General features: G+C 41.2%; 1 protein-coding gene across 8 annotated transcripts in view; it reads right to left on the reverse strand.

Annotated features, from left to right (window-relative positions):
- MPP7 (membrane palmitoylated protein 7) overlaps positions 1-20,764 on the reverse strand; it is a 265,984-nt gene that overhangs the window by 96,692 nt on the left and 148,528 nt on the right. For all 8 annotated transcript variants that reach the window (XM_021064727.1, XM_021064733.1, XM_021064732.1 and 5 more), the window contains exons 4-5: positions 10,275-10,352; positions 7,402-7,482 (exon numbers count right to left, since the gene is read on the reverse strand). In XM_021064727.1, coding sequence (XP_020920386.1) covers positions 7,402-7,482; positions 10,275-10,352 — 159 coding nt within the window. The remainder of the gene's footprint in view (positions 1-7,401; positions 7,483-10,274; positions 10,353-20,764) is intronic.

The following is a 20,764-nucleotide window of genomic DNA, read 5'->3' on the forward strand; positions in this document are numbered from 1 at the left end:
TGAGCAGTCATGTAACCAGAAGTTAGAACAGCTTGAAAGTGCTAAGAGAACATAAGAGCCAACCCAGAATTGTGTATCTGAGAAAAGTATGGTTCAAGAAATGAGGATGAGAACCAACATGAAGTTGATAGTGACTCGTTGGAGGAAACAAACAAACAAAAAGATAATGAGGCAGTTTTTGAAGCCACTGGACACGAGACAAGGAAAGAGAGTGGCCGAGAGAGATCAGACAAAACTGTGGACCTAAACGTGCCCCTGCTTATTACTGCCGGGAGGGGCTCCCTGGCTGTGATTCAGAGAAGGAACCCAGGCAGAACCCTGTGCTGTCCCTGAGTTGAGACAACAGAGCTGGAGCTCAAGGGGCTTGTCAAGGAGCGAATTGTCTCAGGGGCAGTGTAAGAATGGAGATAGCTGTAGAGATGCAGAGGTCCATGGGTCCTCAGCCCAGGTGTGCATGGAAAAACTGCCAAAGTGCAATGGTTCTGAGGTTCTAAGGGTGAATTTACCCCCTGCCTCAGGAGTCACGAGGGGACATCTTTGGTTTATCACAAATTCAAGAGATTGCCACCTACTGCACAGGGGCCAGAGATGCTTCTAAGCATCTGATGCCATACAGGACAAGCTACCCCCTTCCCCCATAATTATCCAGTCCTAAAATTCATTACAGGGAACAATCCCTGAAGTTCACACGGGACAGGAATAGCTCCCATTCCCACCAGTTACAAGGAAAAACCTCACAATTCATGGACATTGAGGAAAGTTAACAGAGGGGTACAGTCTTAGCCAAGATGAAAAGCAGCTAAAATCTCATTTAACAAAGCCTAAAAGCAAGTCTCTGAAAGATCAAAATGTTTCCAAGAAACAAAACTGCATAATGTAAATTTAAGAATATTATCTATAAAAATACAGCAATATCTAGCATCAAACACTGTAAAACTCATGACTGACAGTCAATCAAAAATTAACAGGCATGTCTAGAGACATACCACCCTGAACATGCCCAATCCTGTCTAATCATAAAAATGACCAGGCGTGTAAAAAAGTAGAAACCACTGCTCAAAATGAAGAAAACAATAAAGCTATAAAACTAAACCCCCCAAATTTATGCAGATGATAGAATTATATAGAACCAAATCCTGAAATTACATAAATAGATTACAGACAAGAAAATTAAGTTGTTACTATAACTGTATTCCAAGTGTTCAAAAAGCTAAAGGAAGGGCTGAACATGAGACTTGGAATGTACAAAAAAAGACTCAAATCAGGCTTCTAGAGATACAAGGTACAATGTTTGAAATGAAAAAAAAAGTACACTGAATAAAATACCTGTAGACAAAGCAATAAAACCATCTAAAATGAAACACAAAGAGAAAATAGGATGAAAAATCAGGAACAGACCACTCACTACTGAGCTGCGGGACAACTTCTATTATATACACCTAATCAGCATCCTAAAGATAGGGGAGGTCCTAAAAATTTCTGAAGAAATATGGAAGAAAATTATTCCAAATTTGATGGGGGGAGGGACCCCATATGCTCAAGAAGTTCAATGTAACCAAGCAAAGGAAAGGGAGAAGAATTAACACCAAACTGCTTACAACCAGTGAGAAAGGGAATATCTTAAAATCAGGTGAAGGAAACAAAGCACAGTACATACAAAAGAAAAAGGATTTTAAAATGACTACACATTCTCCACGAGAAACAATGTCAGCCCCAAGGCAACAGGGCGACACCTTGAAAATATTCAAATAAAACTATGGTCAACCTAAAATTCTATACCCAGCAAAAATACCTTTTAAAAAAGAAAGAAGGTTGAGGACTTTTTAAAGACATACAAAAGCTGGAGGAATTCTTTGCCAGCAGATTTGCATTACTAAAAACGTTATGAGAAGTCTTTCTGACAGAAAGAATAACTGCAGATGGGAACACAGATTTATAAAGAGGAATAAAAGGCACCAGAAATAACCTGGGTATCTACTGTAATTGCCATGTAATTAGAGTAAGAATAGCAAGGCTCACTAATGAACATATTTTAAAATAAAGTGAATATTATAGCTGTTAGGCAATATTAAAACACCTGCTATGTAGCTTTCCTCCTTAGCTTTGTGTTCATTTTTATATCTGGATTCAAAAAAATACTCTTAAGATCTACCCATCAAATTCAACATTTTGAACATTTTTTGCTTTATAAATAGTTTTGGTGAGCAACATTTTTATTTTGGACAGCTTAAAGTAACATGGTATTCCATTTTTCTGTTTTAACCATGGTGACTTTATTCTTCACTATACAGATTTTCCTCTCAGAAGGCAATACCTAAATGAAAATTGTGTTTCCATATGCCATAACCACCAATCACAACTGATGGGTTTACCTGTTGCTTAGAAGAATCCACAGGAAATTGAACACTGGGCTTTGTAACTCATCAGGCTCACAAGCTCTCAGTGCCTTGTACCCCCTGGAGTCAATTCTATGTCCTAAATATCTGTCAGGTCCTTAGAATTAAGTATCTAACCCAGAAGGATGAGTATCCCTGATTTATTCCTCCAGAAGGAAGCATAATGTTCCCCTTTAGCTACTTTAATGAAGTCTCATCCATTCTGCATGCCGGGGCAGTGAGTAATTTCTGGTAAGTGAATGTTTTGGAAAGCTGAAAAATTACAACAAATCTTTTTATTTTATTGCCCTTTTAAAAATCTACCAAATTTCCCGACTTCCTAAATTATAATACCATGTCCTTGAGATGATGTCACTTCACCTCTATCAAAAATGAGCCACTGAATTACAACTCAGAGAGGCTGATTTGCCTTTAATATGGCAATGTGATGCCTAGGAGTGGTTTTTATTTATTAATGACTCTTTGCTTTCCCTGGAAACAAAGTCCCTCATCAATGTCCCTAAATGCCACGAGTATTACTGTTTCTGCCCCTCCACCACTGCAGCAAGCTTTTAGAACCTGGGACATTTATGTGGGCCTTCTGTGACACAGCCATCACCCTTTTCTCATCATGTAGTTTCTTCCATAATGAGCTATTTTTTCTGGACTTTAAGATCTGGACAATAAGACTGGGTTTGTGTAGACATTATTGAATAATTTTATTTTTTGGTATGTGGCAACTGAACAACTCATTCAAAGATTCAAAGACTAGGTATAATCCAATACAGTAAGTAGCACATTTTATACCCTACTTATAATGGGGGGGGGGAATGTATGTATAATATCACAAACAAAAATGAAAGGTAATGCAGCCATTTAGGAGTAGAGACCTGCTGGAGTTCTCTCATGGCACAGCAGGTTAAGGATCAGGCATTGTCACTGCAGCGGCTTGGGTTGCTGCTTTGGTGCAGGTTCGATCCCTGGCCTGGGAAATTCCATGTACCGCAGGTGCAGCCAAAAAGAATAAAAATAAAATAAAATAGTAGTTACTCCTAACGGTATATGAACACAACTAACAGAAAAAAATACAACTTCATTAAGCATGTGAAACAGTGTTCATCTTCACTAATAAAGCAACAAGAACAGGGGCTTCTCCTTTTCCATAGTCTGAATTCAAAATACGATTACTTTTTTCTGTTCTTTTTAAAGTTTTGATCAAGTCACATTGTAAAAGGTAAAATTAAAGTCAAAATAACTATCACACCTTATTAAAGACAATATCATAAATCATTTATAAGGTTATTGTTTCAACCTCATGTATGGATTTTTAAAAACTTTTTCTGCAAATGTGTGTGTGTATGTGTCCATCTGTCCCTGAACCTGTCCCTGAGGTTGTAAAAGCTTTTTCACTATCCCATGATTATGAATTTTTTTTTTTTTTGTCTTTTTAGGGTCACACCTATGGCATAGGGAGGTTCTCAGGCTAGGGGTTGAATCAGCGCTGTAGATGCCGGCCTATGCCATAGCCATAGCCGTGCCAGATCCGAGCCACATCTGCAGCCTGTACCACTAGCCTACACCATAGCTCATGGCAACACTGGATCCTTAATCCACTGATTGAGGCCAGGGATTGAACCTGTGTCCTCATGGACTCTAGCCAGATTCATTTCCGCTAAGCCACAACAGAAACTCCATGGTTTAATTTTTACACTTTGATCTTTAATCTACTTGGAATTCATTCACATAGGAGTCTTTCTTATTTTCCCCAAATAATTAACCAGTTGTCCCAACACCTCATATTGAAGTTACACCCAATTCCATCCCTCCCCCACTTCCTTGCCTCCATCCCTCGAATCCTTTGTGAGAACCACAATCATGTTCCACCAGAATAGTTTCACAGGCTCTGAACTTGCCCTCCTCCACCCGCTCTTCCTACCCTGCACCACCCACACCCCATGAACCTGCTGTGTGTGCTATGTTCAGAGTGATTGTGTCACCTGCTTATTTCAATCCTTCCAATAACTTTCCACTGCTCTTAGGATGCAATCCAAATGTTTTCACAGGCTCACAATTAGAGCAGCCATTTCACTTATCATCTAACTAAGGAAACACCTGGAAGTAAAAGGGAGGCTATTTATTTGCAGCAACGTGGATAGACCTAGAGATTCTCGTACCAAGTGAAGTTAGTCAGACAGTGAAAGACAAACATCACATGATATCATTTATACGTTGAATGTTAAAAAAGGGGGGATACAAATCAACTTATTTGCAAAACAGAAAATAATCACAGACACCAGAAGTTCCCATCATGGCTCAGTGGTTAACAAACACAACTAGTAACCATGGGGTTGTGGGTTCGATCCCTGGCCTCACTCAGTGGGTTAAGGATCTGGCGTTGCTGTGAGCTGTGGTGTGGGTCACAGACGCAGCTCAGATCCCACTTTGCTGTGGCTCTGGCGTAGGTGTAGGCCAGCAGCTACAGCTCCAATTAGACCCCTAGCCTGGGAACCTCCATATGCCATGAGTGCGGCTCTAAAAAGACAAAAAAAAAAAAAAAGAATCACAGACACTGAAAAACTTAGGGGGTTACCAAGGAGGATGGGTGGGGATGGGGAGGGATGGACGGGGGACATATGGGCACTGAGGTATATGGCCAACAGATGTTGAGCACAGAGAATTCTACCCAGTCTTTGGTGATAATCCATGTGGGAAAACAATCGGAAAGAGAATGGACATGTGTATATGTATGACTGGGTCACTTTATTGTACAGCAGAAATTATCACAGCTTTGCAAATTAACTATACTTCAATAAAACTTAAAAAAAACTTTAAAAATAAATAGGGAGCTTTCTCATCTCAGCAGTAACAAACCTGACTAGTATCCATGAGGATGCAGGTTCGATCCCTGGCCCTGCTCAATAGTTAAGGATCCAGTGTTACCAGGAGCTGCAGTGTAGGCCACAGACATGGTTTGGATCCCACGTGGCTGTGGCTATGGCTGTGGCTGTGGTGTAGGTGGCAGCTGCATCTCTGATGCGACCCCTAGTCTGGGAACTTCCATATGCTGTGGGTGCAGCCTCCCAAAAGCAAAACAAACAAAAAACCAGGGTGGGAGGGTAGGCCATTAATAACAGCGGAACTATGGGCGAAAACCAGACTGTCCTGGGCAAACCCGGACGTAGGTCCCCTACTCAAAGGCTCTCCTGTTGCCCTAAACTCTTGCCCTTCCTCTTTCATAAGCTACTGTCCAACCATATACAGCTGACTTAACATCCTCGGACTGGACAAGTGATTTTCTTTGTGGGACTTTCACCTTACCTGCAATCTGTATTTCTTGCATGCCATTCTCAATAAGGAGCTTACCAAGCTCCCAGCTACCCTCCCCGTGGTCCGGTGAATATCAGATCTGAACCACGTCTGAGACTACACCATAGCTTACAGCAACGCCAGAACCTGAAGTGCTGTGGCTGTGGCGCAGGCTGGCAGCTAGGATTTCCCATTGCAGCTTAGCGGTAATGAACCCGACTAGTATCCATGAGGTTGCAGGTTCAGTCCCTGGCCCCATTCATTGCATTAAGGATCTGGCATAGTCATGAACTGCGGTGTGGGTCACAGATGTGGCTTGGATCCCTATACCACAGTTCATGACTAGGCCACAATGGCAACTCCTAGGTGTTTCCATTTTCATTCAACAGTATACAGAGCATTAACAGAAACTATGATATAACTAATCATTTAAATTACATAATTACCAGTCCACATGTAATCCTGACTCCTGGAACAGTATTTTACATACAATTGCAGCACTATCAAGTCCAAAATATGTAGGTTATGGGATTTCATGCATTAATGACCTCAGAATTCACAGGAAATTTTCCAAATGCCTTCTGCTGACTAATCACACTTGGAGGAAAAATGAGTGATGAACTTGCAAAGAAAATGGCAGGAAGGGAGTTGCCATCATGGCTCAGTGGTTAATGAAGCTGATTAGTATCCATGAGGACTTGGGTTCGATCTCTGGCCTCGCTCAGTGGGTTAAGAATCCGGCATTGCCGTGAGTTGTGGCATAAGTCTCAGATGCAGCTTGGATCCTGTGTTCTGTGGCTGTGGCATAGGCTGGCAGCTACAGTTCCGATTCAACTCCTAGCCTAGGAACCTCCATATGCCATGGATGTGGCCTTAAAAAGCAAAAAAAAAAAAAAAAAAAAGAAAAGAAAAGAAAACGGCAGGAAGAATTGAAATGGACCTCCCAAGAGTTTACTGGTCTTTACACTGGAACACTCCTTGGCTCTGTAAAATGGCAGGATGTATTAAAACACAAACTGGTAGAGGAAGGACAGGAAATGGGGAGGAAAAGGAAGAGAAATGCTGAAAAAAATCCTACAGAGGAGTTCCCGTCATGGCGCAGTGGTTAACGAATCCGACCAGGAAACATGAGGTTGCAGGTTCGATCCCTGCCCTTGCTCAGTGGGTTAAGGATCTGGTGTTGCCGTGAGCTGTGGTGTAGGTCGCAGACGCAGCTCAGATCCCGTGTTGCTGTGGCTGTGGTGCAGGCCGGTGACTGCAGCTCTGATTAGACCCCTAGCCTGGGAACCTCCATATGCCACGAGAGCGGCCCTAGAAAAGGCAAAAAGACCAAAAAAAAAAAAAAAAAAAATCCTACAGAGAAACAAATATTGCTGTCAAATATGCTGGTGCACATTCACTAGCCAAGTAAAATGAACCTGAAGAAAATCACAAACATGTCCTGTGTTCTGGACTCGAGAAGAAAGATGACCTTGACGCTCCATGCTACTTGCCCACTGAAATCCTCAACTTCCCAATTTAAGTCCTTTGTGGACTGTCACAACATTATCATCAACAGCTGCTCAACTCTTTTTCTCTAATGGGATGTGGGCAATTAAAATACGGTGCACTAGTTGAAAACACATTTACTTGAAAATTGCTGCTCAAAACCGGACTCCTCTGCAGTCCCAGAAAGGGACTCTTTCCAGAGATACTTGTTACAGGGGTTGCACGTCCTCACCTTCACATTGGGTTTTGACAGCAGTTTCAACAGCTCTCTGGTCTCACTGCTTAGTGGCCCGTTCTGAAGTTCCTCTGCCAGCTGCAAGGAGATCACAGTGACACCAACAAGAGTTAGTCTGGGTGGAGCTGAAGATCCATCCTGCCACTACGTGGTGATTAAAGGAGAAGTCAGCATGACAGCAAACACAATCAATCATGGCTCTTCTTCTGAGGCTCTTTACTCAGTGGCCCTGATCCCAGCCCCGGCTGAGCACCACTCAAGAAACTGTATCAGCCAGATCACCTTCTGATTTACGGCAATGAGGGCAGATCCTAGCACTTCATCTACAAAATGGTCTTTTGCAAGCAGACAAAGGACCACTTGTAAAAAGGGCTGGACCAAGCTCTGACACACACAAAAAAAAAAAAAAAAAAAAAAAAAGGAAAAAGGAAAAAAACCAGCAAAAAAAGAACTTCTGAATGAGGTGGTGAAAACCACCAGGTTTCCAAAAACCCACAGTGGCTTGCTGCTGGAGAGCTGGGGTAAAAAGAACAAGAATGCCTCTAAAAGAGCAAATGATCTGAAACTTTTATTATGTTTACCTACACAGTCTGTTAAATGTAAACCAGGCTAATCATAAAATGACTTATAAGAGGTTGACAAGTTGGCCGGTATCAAAAATGCTGACTGTTCTGCTAGCATGATCATAAATTCTCATTTGTCGGTTCCAGTTAAAGAAAGGGATGGGACTTTGGTTTTTTGGGTTTTTGTTGTTGTTGTTGTTTTGGCTTTTTAGGGCTGCACCCATGGCACATGAAAGTTCCCAGGCTAGGGGGTCAAATCGGCGCTATAGCTGCTGGCCTACACCACAGCCACAGCAATGCCGGATCCGAGCCGAGTCTGTGACCTACACCACAGCTCATGGCAACGCCGGATCCTTAACCCACTGAGCAAGGCCAGGGATCCAACCTGCTTCTTCTTGGATGCTGGTCAGATTCATTTCCACTGAGCCACTATGGGAACTCCAAGGGATGGGACTTTGAATCTTCCTCGTGTTCTTCATGAAGAGGTCTCCCTACCAAAATTTCTTTCTTTCTTTTTTAATTTATTTTGTATGGCTGCACCTGCAGCATGTGGAAGTTCCCAGGCCAGGGACAGAATCTGAGCCACAGTTGCAGCAATGCCGGATCCTTCAACCCACTGCATCAGGCCAGGGATCAAACCCATGCCTATACAACAACCTGAACTGCTGCAGTCAGATTCTTAACCCACTGGACCACAGTGGGAACTCTGTCCCTATCAAAATTTCGATTAAATTTGAGGCTATAGGAAGGGTCATATCATTTTCATGAAAAGAAGAGCAAGATTTGAATAGAAAAAATACTAGAATTATGAACAACGCAGCACAGAATTAAAAATATGTAAATATACCTTCATTTAAAAACCCTTCTTAAAACGCTGCATGAAATTTCCATTTGTCCTTATTGTTTCTAACAAACTAAAGGCAATTGTTCTGAGCTCTGGAAAGGACTTCTAAATGAGGGGTAGAATATAAATTATACACAAAAAATAAAATCAGATAAAATTGATATATTCCCTGATTACAGTTCAAAAAGCAGTTTCCCTTTTTCAAGGTAACACTGTTTAAAGAATTTTTAACTTAGAAAAAGACATAAAAGGCTCTTTGCACCCTTGAATCAAACATTTAAATATACATTGCTCTGATGAATTACAAAAATACTAAGATTATATTTACATAAAAAGAAGCACAATACTGTATAATAGGATTGAGCCTCAGTTACACCAGTTTATAAATAAGTATGTTCCTGAACTCTCAATAGTAAATGTTTTAAAACTGGTTTTTCCAGACTTTCTCAAGTGTTTTGGTTCTGCAATGAACATAAAACATGTATATTGCAGCATCCTTGTAATTGGTAATCTTTGTGGCTACAAATGGAAGAAAAAAATGTTCGGGGGTTAAAGGGATAACACACAACTTGGGGATTTATTACGCATGCTTTATGTTCCAAATGAGAATACACAGTATTACCAAAGAAAATTCATACTCTGAACATGGCCAATTTTTTTTTCATTACCCTTAGAGCCCTAAGGTCTTCCTAACCTGTTGTTTGTTTTATCCTAACGATGTAAAAAATGAAAAATGCAACAGACGGGCTGGAGGATGTCGCTAGAACCAGCCTCCACCCTCCACGTATTTCTTGTCAAGCTCAGTGTCCTTTATAGTTTATCCAGGTGTGTGCTCAATTCATCCGAGTCTGAGAGTTAAGAGTAAGAAACGGCAAGTTACTTCGCTCCCCCAGATTTAAAATAAAATTATAGCTACAGGAAATTAACTACTCCATCAATGCCAACGGCTGCTCAAATTTATTTTTTGGTGATGAAGGTAATTTGGAAAGGTCTAATATCCATAAATCACCGCTAGGCTTTATAATCCATTTTAAAAACAAACCCGGCTTTTTGCGTATTTCACCCGCCTCATTCCTACACTAGTCTCTGTCAATGTCAAGACCGTGGGCGAGAGAGCCTGTCTGACTTGTCTCGGCTTCTCCAGAGCGTTTCTCTTGCCTGTCTTTCTCAGATGCTAACAGCATCTCTCTCCCCACTAAGTCCCAGCCTAAAATTTCTGCTACATAGTAAGTTCCCAAGGCAGGACACAGGGAGAATCTCCATGCAAAATTGCTAGCCATAGGAAAGGGAATGAAAATCAGCCGAATCAGTGTAAACTCAGCAATGACAGGCCTTAGGGGAATATAAGCAATTTCTTTCGGTTTTTACTCCTAGGATCACACGCCTCTGTCTGCACCAGGAAGGAGCCCTGTCCCAGCCAGGCCGGCGGAGACGGTCCCCTGAGCTCCGAGAGGCACACTTACATCATCGGCCAAGGCTGCCGCCCCCTGCAAGATGGGCACAGGGCTCTGCTTCTCATAGTCGTGAAGCTTTTCATGAATCTGAAAGAAAAGCAGATGAGTATCGGTTCACCTGCCAGCAAGCCATCTGAGACATTTACATATCGTGATCGTTTTAATGGAAACTGATCTACTGGAATCTCCGAAACAAACAGTACCTGTTTCTGTAAACCTACAGGGGACAGATAGGTATGGTTCAGGATTTGTTACATGGAGTCAAAGGTGGGCTGATCATCATTAAATAGAACCCTTACAAAAACGAATCCTTTATCCACCCCCACTCCGACCCCACCAAGGAAACATGAGCTTTGTAACATCTTTAATTTTTGAAACATAACTGCTTCAATACTTGGAGATGTGGTTGTAGGTTATACTCTTGCTAAACACATAAATTATGATTCGAGCGAAGCAAGAACCTACCAGCCATGTTCTGACAGTTTGGTATGTGGGAACCATCAAGAGCAAAGACATGGATGATGTGGGGACCTGGGGGCCAGCACTCCAGGGACACTGACCGAGCACCCTGTTCCCTTCACTGCATCTTCTTTTTTTGATGTTGTTTGCAAATTGTCAACTTTCCCCCCAAATTCAAATTTCTACAAAACAAAGAGATTTCTCATAACTAGAGACACCTCTCATAACTATTTACCTTCAATAATTTCCTTTATTATAAAACCACTAATATTCTGTTAATTCAAGATAGTTGCATCCTTCACTTTCTGCCACCATTACCCAAGAAGCACAAAGGCAAAAAGACATTTTCATGCATTATAAGACAGAGGGCCTTTAAAAAACCTAGGATTTTAGTTAAGAAATGAAAGGTGCTTTGGAGAAATTCAGAACCGTTGGCACCTAAGTTTAATCTATTTCAGCTCTTGCACAGGTGCCTATAAAATTTTATGCTTGAAAACTTACTTTAGCCTCTTCTTATTTACAGTTGAGGAAATTGGCCCCCTCCCACAATATATGAAAACCAGTTGTACCTCCTGATTTCCTGTTTTTAATAGGTATCAAACAATACACTCTTTTAATTATGCTCAAAGCTAACCACCAAACTCTCTCGTAAAAAGTCTGGAAGATAGATTTTATTTTGATTAGCCAGATGCGTTTGCTAAGAGAGGATTCTATTACCTTTCTGGCAGCCTGGTACATAATGCGAAGCATCAGGGAAAGAGTTTTGACACTTATGATATTACCAGAATCATCAGGGCAACAGTTTTACTTAATATCTTGGAAGCTCTCAACATTTATCATATTATGGAAATAAACACATTTTAAAGAATACAAGCCATGAAATAGAGTAGCAGTTGATTTGAAACTATTAAAGTATAACTGAGGAGTTCCCGTTGTGGTGTAGCGGAAATGAATCCGACCAGTATCCATGAAGATGCAGGTTCGATCCCTGGCCTCACTCAGTGGGTTAAAGATCCAGCATTGCCACAAGCTGCAGTGTAGGTTGCAGAAAAGGCTGTGATCTGGCATTGCTGTGGCTGTGGCTGGCAGCTGCAGCTCCAATCTGACCAGCCTGGGAACTTCCATATGCCACACCTGCAGCCCTAAAAAGAAAAAAAAAAAAAAAAAAGAGAGATAAATAAAATTTTGACAAAGAGAAATTTGAAACCAACAGCAATCCATTCAAACAAAAACAATAAAAATTAAAAAAATAATAAAGTATAACTGAAAAGAAAACCAACATCCAGAAAGCTACATTAATCTTGCTTCCATAATTACCCAGAATTAGGTCACCCAAATGTAGACAATCACGGAACACAGAGCTTACCCTCTCACGAAACTCACCTCACTTCCTGGCAGCTACCTGCTCAAAGGGCTGCTTTCCTGCAACCACAAATACCAAGCAAGATTCATCCTCATCAGGCTGGCACCGCGTGCCGGGATCACCTCACCCTGCTAATGACCCAGCCATCAGTGAGTTTACTGTTTTAATCCCGTGACCCCCACCAGAACACTGAAAGGGGGACAGCACCGTGATCCCAGTTTTACAGATAAACAGATCCACGGGAGTTAAACAACTCGCTTGGGTCCCACAGATAGGAAATGGCAGAGCCAGGATGTAAAACTCAGGCCATCTGGCTCAAGGGCAGGGCTCTTCATCACCCACGGGCCTGCTTCCCCGACTGACATTCCATCTGTGTTCTCCACCGACCTCCCTGGCTGCTGCATGAATGTGACAGAAAGGAGGTGACATACCACATCAGCTGTTCCCAGTGATGACAGGATGACTGACGCTTCCTGTCCACCCCTTCCCCTGGGTTTTCCTTTCTTATGGTTTCTAATTCCTCTGGATTTTTCAAACTACCGTAATTATAGCCTAAAGTTACATGCCCCCAATAAATACATTCTTTCTCCATTTAATTTGCTGCTTTTGAGTGTCTTTTTTTTTTTCTTTTTTCTTTTTCGGGCTGCACCTGCAGCATATGGAAATTCCTAGGCTAAGGGTCCAATCAGAGCTGCAGCAGCCAACCTACACCACCACCACCACAACATGGGATCTGAGCGGCATCTGCAACCCATACCACAGTTTGAGGCAACACCAGATCCTTAACCCATTGAGCAAGGTGAGGGATTGAACCCGCATCCTCAGGGATACTAGTCAGGTTCTTAACCTGCTGAGCCACAGTGGGAACTCCCTGAGTATCTTTTAAAAACAGTGAGCTTACTCTACCCACATCACTGTCTCTAGATCCTCACCCATGGGATACAAGAGCCCACCCCTACCCGGCTGTTCCTGGACTTTGCACTACAACCAGAATATTATAAATGTTCTCCTAGGATTTCCAAATGCAGGCAACCCTCTGTCCAGGTGTGTTTCACTTCACTATGTAATTTTAAAAATTATGTTCTAGCAAAGTGAAAGTTACTCTAAATAATTTTGAACTGTTTGTTGTTTCCAAAGCTACTGACATTCTGCTTTCTACTAGAATTTATAATACTAGGAACAAAAATTGAAAACCAAACTGATGTAGAAGTTCCCACGGTGGCTCAGTGGGCTAAGAACCTGACATAGTGTCCATGAGGATGTGGCTTCAATCCCTGGCCTGGCTCAGTGGGGTAAGGATCTGGTGTTGCTTTGAGCTCTGGTGTGAGTCGCAGATGCAGTTCAGATCCTGGGTTGTGTCTGTGGTGTAGGCTGGCAGCCACAGCTCTGATTCGACCCCTAGACCGGAAACTTCCATATGCTGCAGGTGCAGCAGCCAAAAGAAAAAGATAAAAGTAAACTGACGTCAAAATTCCAACACAATAAACAGGTAACATACAGACTTGACCCCAAGATTGTGCAACAGAAGGTTCTGATGTTGGACGTGCCCTCAGCTGGTCTAGTTCGTGTGTGTGTCACTGGCCTCGTGACTACTAAGCACTTGGCTGTGGCCAGTGGACCTGAGGAACGGGATTCTCAATTTTAATTCGTTTAAACTGAAAACCCCACACGTGGCTAGTGGCTTTCAAACAGGAAAACCTGGCATCACTTTACATTATCCACGCTGTAATTTCTCTCTATGCCCCACAAGAGTTTACTCTGATATAAAGTTTGGCACATTTCCTTGAGGGGTAACATTCTGGAATGCAACAGGCAGTTATATAACCAGACATGGCTTAATCAATAAGGCAAAGAGCATCATGTATACCCAGATCTGCAAAATCTCATTTATTTTAACTAAATATTTCCCTTTGCAGGTTCAACCATATAATAAAATTTCATTTTTCTCCCTTGAAGAACAAGAAGAGAGCAAAAGATGAAGGAGTTGAGAGAAAGACTTGGGGCAAAAGTCTTTACATTAATTTCATATGAGAGAAAAATATGCAATTACTTGAAATTAAGATTCTAAAAAAGAATGGCATGTACAGTTTAATATACACTCTTAAGAAAAAAGGACAATTCAAAATGTATTTATGCTCTATTACATTGTATCCATAGGGGTTTGTTACATTTATACGTATATTTATAACCCAGAAAGAGTCAATTAAAAATCATTTCTGTATGTAACCAAGACATATAGGAAAGCTATCAATCCCTTCATTTACATTCACATCTTGAAAATAAATGCTCAATTTTTGTAAAGGAATCGGGTGCCAACAATCTTAATTTTAGTTACACATTCAGTAGAAATTGCTGTAAATGAATCTTCTACGACAAAAGTAAAAGCTTGAGTAGCCTCAATGCAATCATTTGCTTTAAACCTCTCAATGATGTGTAGGAGTAAACTGAAAAACACAATCCAGGTTCCTGAGTGGTATTAAATAAACCAAAGTCGTAAAATCTTTTTCTTGATTTCTGTTGTGAGTATTAAAAGGCACTGAAAATAATTACCCGGTAGTTTGAATCTCTGCTGTGTTTATCATAGTCCGCGATCCAGAACTGACACATCTGTGCACAGAGACACACAAAACACACAGACACACACACACACACACACACACACACACACACCCTATCAACCTCCTTTAAAGCATGGAAAAGAGAGAATTCAGCATTAAAAGAAGATCCATGGGTCACAATGGCTGACAAGAAGAGATGGAAAATACTACCTTTTATAAAGATTTTAAAAATGAAAGTATTTTAATGGCTGGGCTATTTATTTACTTTATTCATTCATTCATTCATTCATTCATTGGTGCATGGACGTTCCGGACCAGGGGTTGAACTTGAGCTGCAGCTATGACCTGTGCCTGATCCTTTAACCCTCTGCACTGGGCCAGGGATCAAATCCATACCTCTGTAGCGACCCTAGCCACTGCAGTCAGGTTCTTAACCCAGTGCACCACAGTGGGGACTCCTGGGACCCTCTTTTCAAAATAATAATTTAAACTTTCTGCAAGAGGAAAAAAAAACATCTTTAGTGCAAAAGAAAAAGGGACAAGAAAGAGAAAGATGTGTTTAAAACTGAAAAATAACAAAAGCACAGAGGCAGTACTGCTCATTGCATGTGCTCCTTTCCAATTATACCCTACTGATCTCCCTCTTTGGGCTAATTTTCTTGGCTGACACCTCCAGAGAAAAAAAACCTAATGAAACAGATGAGCACTGACATTCTTATTTTGTTCCTGCCTTTAAGGTGATAAATTCTCGCTTCACATTGCCATGGATAACGATTATCTTGCCAAATCAGTATCTACACATTCCAAATTCATCAATTTTCTTTTCTTTTTTTTTTAGGAGTTCCCGTTGTGGCTCAGCGGTAACAAATGTGACTGGTCTCCATGAGGATGCCAAGTTTGAGCCCAGGCCCTGATCAGTGGGTTAAGGATCCGGCACTGCCATGAGCTATGGTGTAGGTTGCAGAAGCAGCCTGGATCCCATGGCCTGGATCTGGTGTTGCTGTGGCTGTGGCGTAGGCCCGCAGCTCTGATTTGACCCCTAGCCTGGGAACGTCCATATGCCATAGGTGCAAAAAAAAAAAAAAAGAGTTTTTTGGTGTTTTGTGTTTTTTTTTTTTTTTCTGAAAGATGAATGCTGAATTTCACAAAATGTGTTTCCGCATATACATACTATTTTTCCTGTTTGACCAGTTATTACAGCTTTCCAAATGCTGAGCCATCCTTGTGTTCCCACAGTGAGCTGCACTTGTTACGATGTATAGTTCTTTCAATGGGCTATGGAATTCCTCCGGCCAATACTTTATATAATTTCTGCATCAATTCTATGACTACAACTGGCATTGCTTTTGGCCCTGTCTTTATTGGGTCTTGACATCAACTGTACACTCACTTGATTATTTTTAAAACTTTGGAAGCTTTCCATCTTGTATATGTTACATAAACATCTTAATGCCAGTGGAGCCATCACTTCTTTGAATATTGGACGGCATTCCCCTGAGAAATTAGCTGGCTCTGATATATTTTGATACATTTTATTTCTTCTGGTTTATTTTCCACAATTTTTCCAAGTAGGTGTTATTAACTCTCCTAGTATTAACTGCAGAAAATACCACTTCCTAGAAAATTTTTCATTTTTGTCTGGCTTTTAAAAAAATCATCTGGAATTTCTGTGTGGTGCAGCAGAAACAAATCCAACTAGTATCCAGGAGGATTTGGGTTTGATCCCTGGCCTCGCTCATGGGTTAAGGATCTGGCCTTGCTGTTAGCTGTGGTGTAGCTTGCAGAAGCAGATCGGATCCTGCGTTGCTGTGGCTGTGGTATAGGCCAGTAGTGGCTAGAGCTCCGATGTGACCCCTAGCCTGGGAACTTCCATCTACCAAGGGCAGGGACCTAAAAAGCAAACAAACAAACAAACAAACAAACAAAAAATCTGACCCTAACTTAGGCAAAAAACCCTCCTAAGAGTCTTTAAACTTACCCCTTATTTTTCCCTCATTACCACTTCTTATTTGGTATCGGTACTTTCTCTATGTTTACCCCTGATCCCTTCATTAGTTAACTAACACTGATTTTACTGTATTTTCTTTTTTTTTTTTTCCTCTGGAAATTGAACACATATTTTTTTTTTTAATTTTCCCACTGTACAGCAAGGGGTTCAGGTTATCCTTACATGTATACATTACAATTACATTTTTCCCCCAGCCTTTCTTCTGTTGCAACTGATTTTACTGTATTTTCAAAGAAACACATCTGAGGTTTATTAGCTTTCCTATTTTGTTTTCTAATATTTTTGTTTTTGTCTTACCTCATTCCTTATGTGACCCAGCCGCACAGGACACTTCAGTCATCTGTGCCATAAATGATGGGGAACAAAAGAAAAGGGAAAAAGCTCTACTTGGAGTTTTATTCGCTCATAAAACATTCGCTGAAATAAGCACCCGTCCCAGGAGAAAGACACTCAGAGTCCATTTGGAAACTAAATACGGCAAGAGAGCATGTGGCTCTAACCTCCTTAGTTAGAAAGGTAACCAGGGGGACAGGTAAGAGCACACAAGTCAGACACAGGGGAGACGTCAGGTGATCTAAGATCAAATATGATCGGTGCCTCTTCCATTCCACATTCATTAATGGATGAGAAGGAAGATACGTTTCTGCCACTGTGTCGTTTAATGTTCACCTAACAGCGCCCAGACCAGCTGAGCTGCTGGGGACACAGGGGTGACAAAGGACTGACTGTCCGGTCAGGCACATCCACTATAAATGGAGTCAACGCAAGGGCTCTCTGCCCCCTCCTTGTCTTTGCCTTCCTTTCACGTGATGCTTCTAGTGAGAAATGCCCAAAGCGGTGTGCACGTGGTATTTAAACTTTTAGTTCACTGTATGTAGTGCACTATTCTTTAACTTCTACATTTTTTTCCTTTTTTAATTGAAGTATAGTTGATGTACAATATTATGTTCCAGGTGTATAATATAGTGATTCACAATTTTTAAAGGTTATATTCCAGCTATCATTATTATAAAATATTTACTATATTCTTTGTGCTGTACAATATCCTTGTAGCTTATTTTATTTTCTTTTCCTTTTTTGGCTGCCCCATGGCACATGGAGTTCCCAGGCCATGGGTCAGATTCGAACCACAGCTGCAACACCAGATCCTTAACCCACTGAGCTGGGAGGGCTCCAGATGCTGCCGATCCCATTGTGCCACAGCGGGAACTCCTCCTTGTAGCTTAGTTTATACCTAAGACTTTGTACCTTCTACTCTCTCCCTCTTTACTGCCCCTTCCCCCTTCCCTCGCCCCACGAGGAACTAGTAACTCCTGGATTTTTCTCTATAAGTCTGTTTTTTTCTGTTATATTCACTATGTTGCATTTTTTTTTTTTTGGTGCCACATATGAATGATACATACAGTACTTGTCTGACTTGACTTAGCATAGCACCCTCCAAGTCCATCCACGTTGCAGCAAACGACAAATTTTCATTATTCCTTATGGCTGAGTAATATTCCATTGTGTGTGTGTGTGTGTGTGTGTACCACTTCTTCTTTATCCATTCATCTGTTGATGGACACTTTCATATCTTGGTAATTATAAACACTGAGAGGCAAATACCTTTTCAACTTAGTGGTCTTGTTTCTTTCAGCTATATCCCAGGAGTGAAATTACTGGGTCATATGGTGGTTCTGTTTTCGTTTTTTTTTTAAGAAACTGTTTTCCAGCATCTGCACCAATTTACATTCCCAACAGTGTAGGAGGGTTCCCTTTTTTCACACATCCTCACCAGTGTTTGTTATTTGTGTTCTTTTTGATGATGGCCATTCTGACAGGTGTGAGGTGATATCTCATTTTAGTTCTGATCTGCATTTCCCTGATAATTAGTGAGGATGAAGATATTTTCATTTGCTTGTTGCCCATATGCATGTCTTCTTTGGAAAAATGTCTATTCAGGCCTTCTGACCATTTTTAAATCAGGTTGTTTTGATGATGAATGGCACGCACACTCACTCTTGAGCACGCGCGCTCTCTCTCCCTCTCTCTCTCCATATATATATATCTATAATTTTTTTTTAAAGGGCCACACTTGCGGCACATGGAAGTTCCCAGGCTAGGGGTCAAATGGGAGCTGCAGCCGCCGGCCTATGCCATAGCCACAGTAACACCAGATTCGAGCCTTGTCTGCAACAGATCCTTAACCCACTGAGTGAGGCCAGGGATTGAACCCGAACACTCATGGTTACTAGTCGGTTCATTACTGCTGAGCCACAATAGGAACTCCATATATTTTTTTATTTTAACCCCTTATCAGTCATATTCTTTGCAAATATCTTCTCCTATTCAGTAGGCTGTCTTTTCATTTTGTTGATAGTTTCAGTTGCTGTGCAAAAGCTTTTAAGTTTAATTAGGTTCTATTTTTGTAATTTTTATTTTTTAATTTACTATTATTATTATTTTTTAGTATTTAGGGCCACACGTGTGGCATATGGAAGTTCCCAGGCTAGGGGTTAAATCAGAGCTGCAGCTGCCAGCCTACACCACAGCCACAGCAATACCAGATCCGAGCCAAGTCTGCAACCTATATATACCACAGCTCACGGAACACCAGATCCTTTAACCCACTGAGCAAGGCCAGGGGTCAAACTCACATCCTCATGGACATTAGTTGAGTTTGTTACTGCTGAGCCACAACAGGAACTCCATATTTTTTTAAGTATATACATCCATAAACCATATGTGCTGTTCTTCCCATAAAAGCCAAGACATGGAAGCAACCTACATGTCCATTGACAGAGCAGCAGATAAAGAAGATGTGGTACATATACGCAATGGAATATCACTCAGCCATTAAAAGGAACGAAATACCGGCATTTTTAGCAACATGGATAGACCTAGAAATTATCATGCTAAGTGAAGTCAGTCAGACAATGAGACACCAACATCAAATGCTATCACTTACATGTAGAATCTGAAAAAAGGACACAATGAACTTCTTTGTAGAACAGATACTGACTCAGAGACTCTGAAAAACTTACAGTTTCCAAAGGAGAGAGGTTGGGGGGTGGGGGAATGCACTGGGGGTTTGGGATGGAAATGCTGTAAAATTTGGTTTGTGAAGATCACTATACAACTATAAATGTAATAAATTCATTGAGTAATGTAAAAAAAAAAGAAAAAAAAGTAAACCCAATACCCCTGATATTAAGATGTTATCATAGAATATCAGAGTTTAAAAGAAGCTTTGTGGGATAAAAATTTGTTATAACTGACTTCTTGCTTAAAAATAACTAAATAATGGAGATCCTGTGGTGGCTCAGTGGTTAACAAATCTGACTAGGAACCATAAGGTTGCAGGTTCGATCCCTGGCCTTGCTCAGTGGGTTAAGGATCTGGTGTTGCCGTGAGCTGTGGTGTAGGTCGCAGACGCGGCTCGGGTCCCACGTTGCTGTGGCTCTGGTGTAGGCCGGTGGCTACGGCTCCAATTCGACTCCTAGCCTGGGAACCTCCATATGCCGCGAGAGTAGCCCAAGAAAATGGCGAAAAGACAAAAAAAATAAAATAAAAAAACTAAATATTGCACTGTACCATATGTCATTTTGTTGCTCTATTACCATGTTACTTTTATTTAGTACTATACTAATTGCTGTATAACTTTCTCGGGATTTTGTATTGGTAGTCTTAACAGGACAAATACGTAGCTGAATCAAAAAGTGCAGTTTATTTCCGTGTAGACATCAAACAGTTTTGTATCTAATGCAACAACTTTATCCAAAACTTTCCTTTATTAAATTTCTTAAAATCGCCTGGTTGAATCAAATCTGTGATGTGTGTATTCATTTTATATTTTTATGGTCATGTTTTTTAGACTTTAAAAATTATATTTAAGCAGTTTGAGAGGATGTTCTCTGAGATGTTTAAGTGGACTGATCTGTTTGAGAGGTGATAAAGCTACATCTCGGAGTTCCCGTCATGGCTCAGTGGTTAACGAATCTGACTAGGAACCATGAGGTTGCAGGTTCGATCCCTGGCCTTGCTCAGTGGGTTAAGGATCCGGCGTTGCCGTGAGCTGTGGTGTAGGCCGGTGGCTACAGCTCGGATTAGACCCCTAGCCTAGGAACCTCCA

The sequence above is a fragment of the Sus scrofa genome, chromosome 10, assembly GCF_000003025.6.
Source record: "Sus scrofa isolate TJ Tabasco breed Duroc chromosome 10, Sscrofa11.1, whole genome shotgun sequence".
Taxonomy (NCBI): domain Eukaryota; kingdom Metazoa; phylum Chordata; class Mammalia; order Artiodactyla; family Suidae; genus Sus; species Sus scrofa.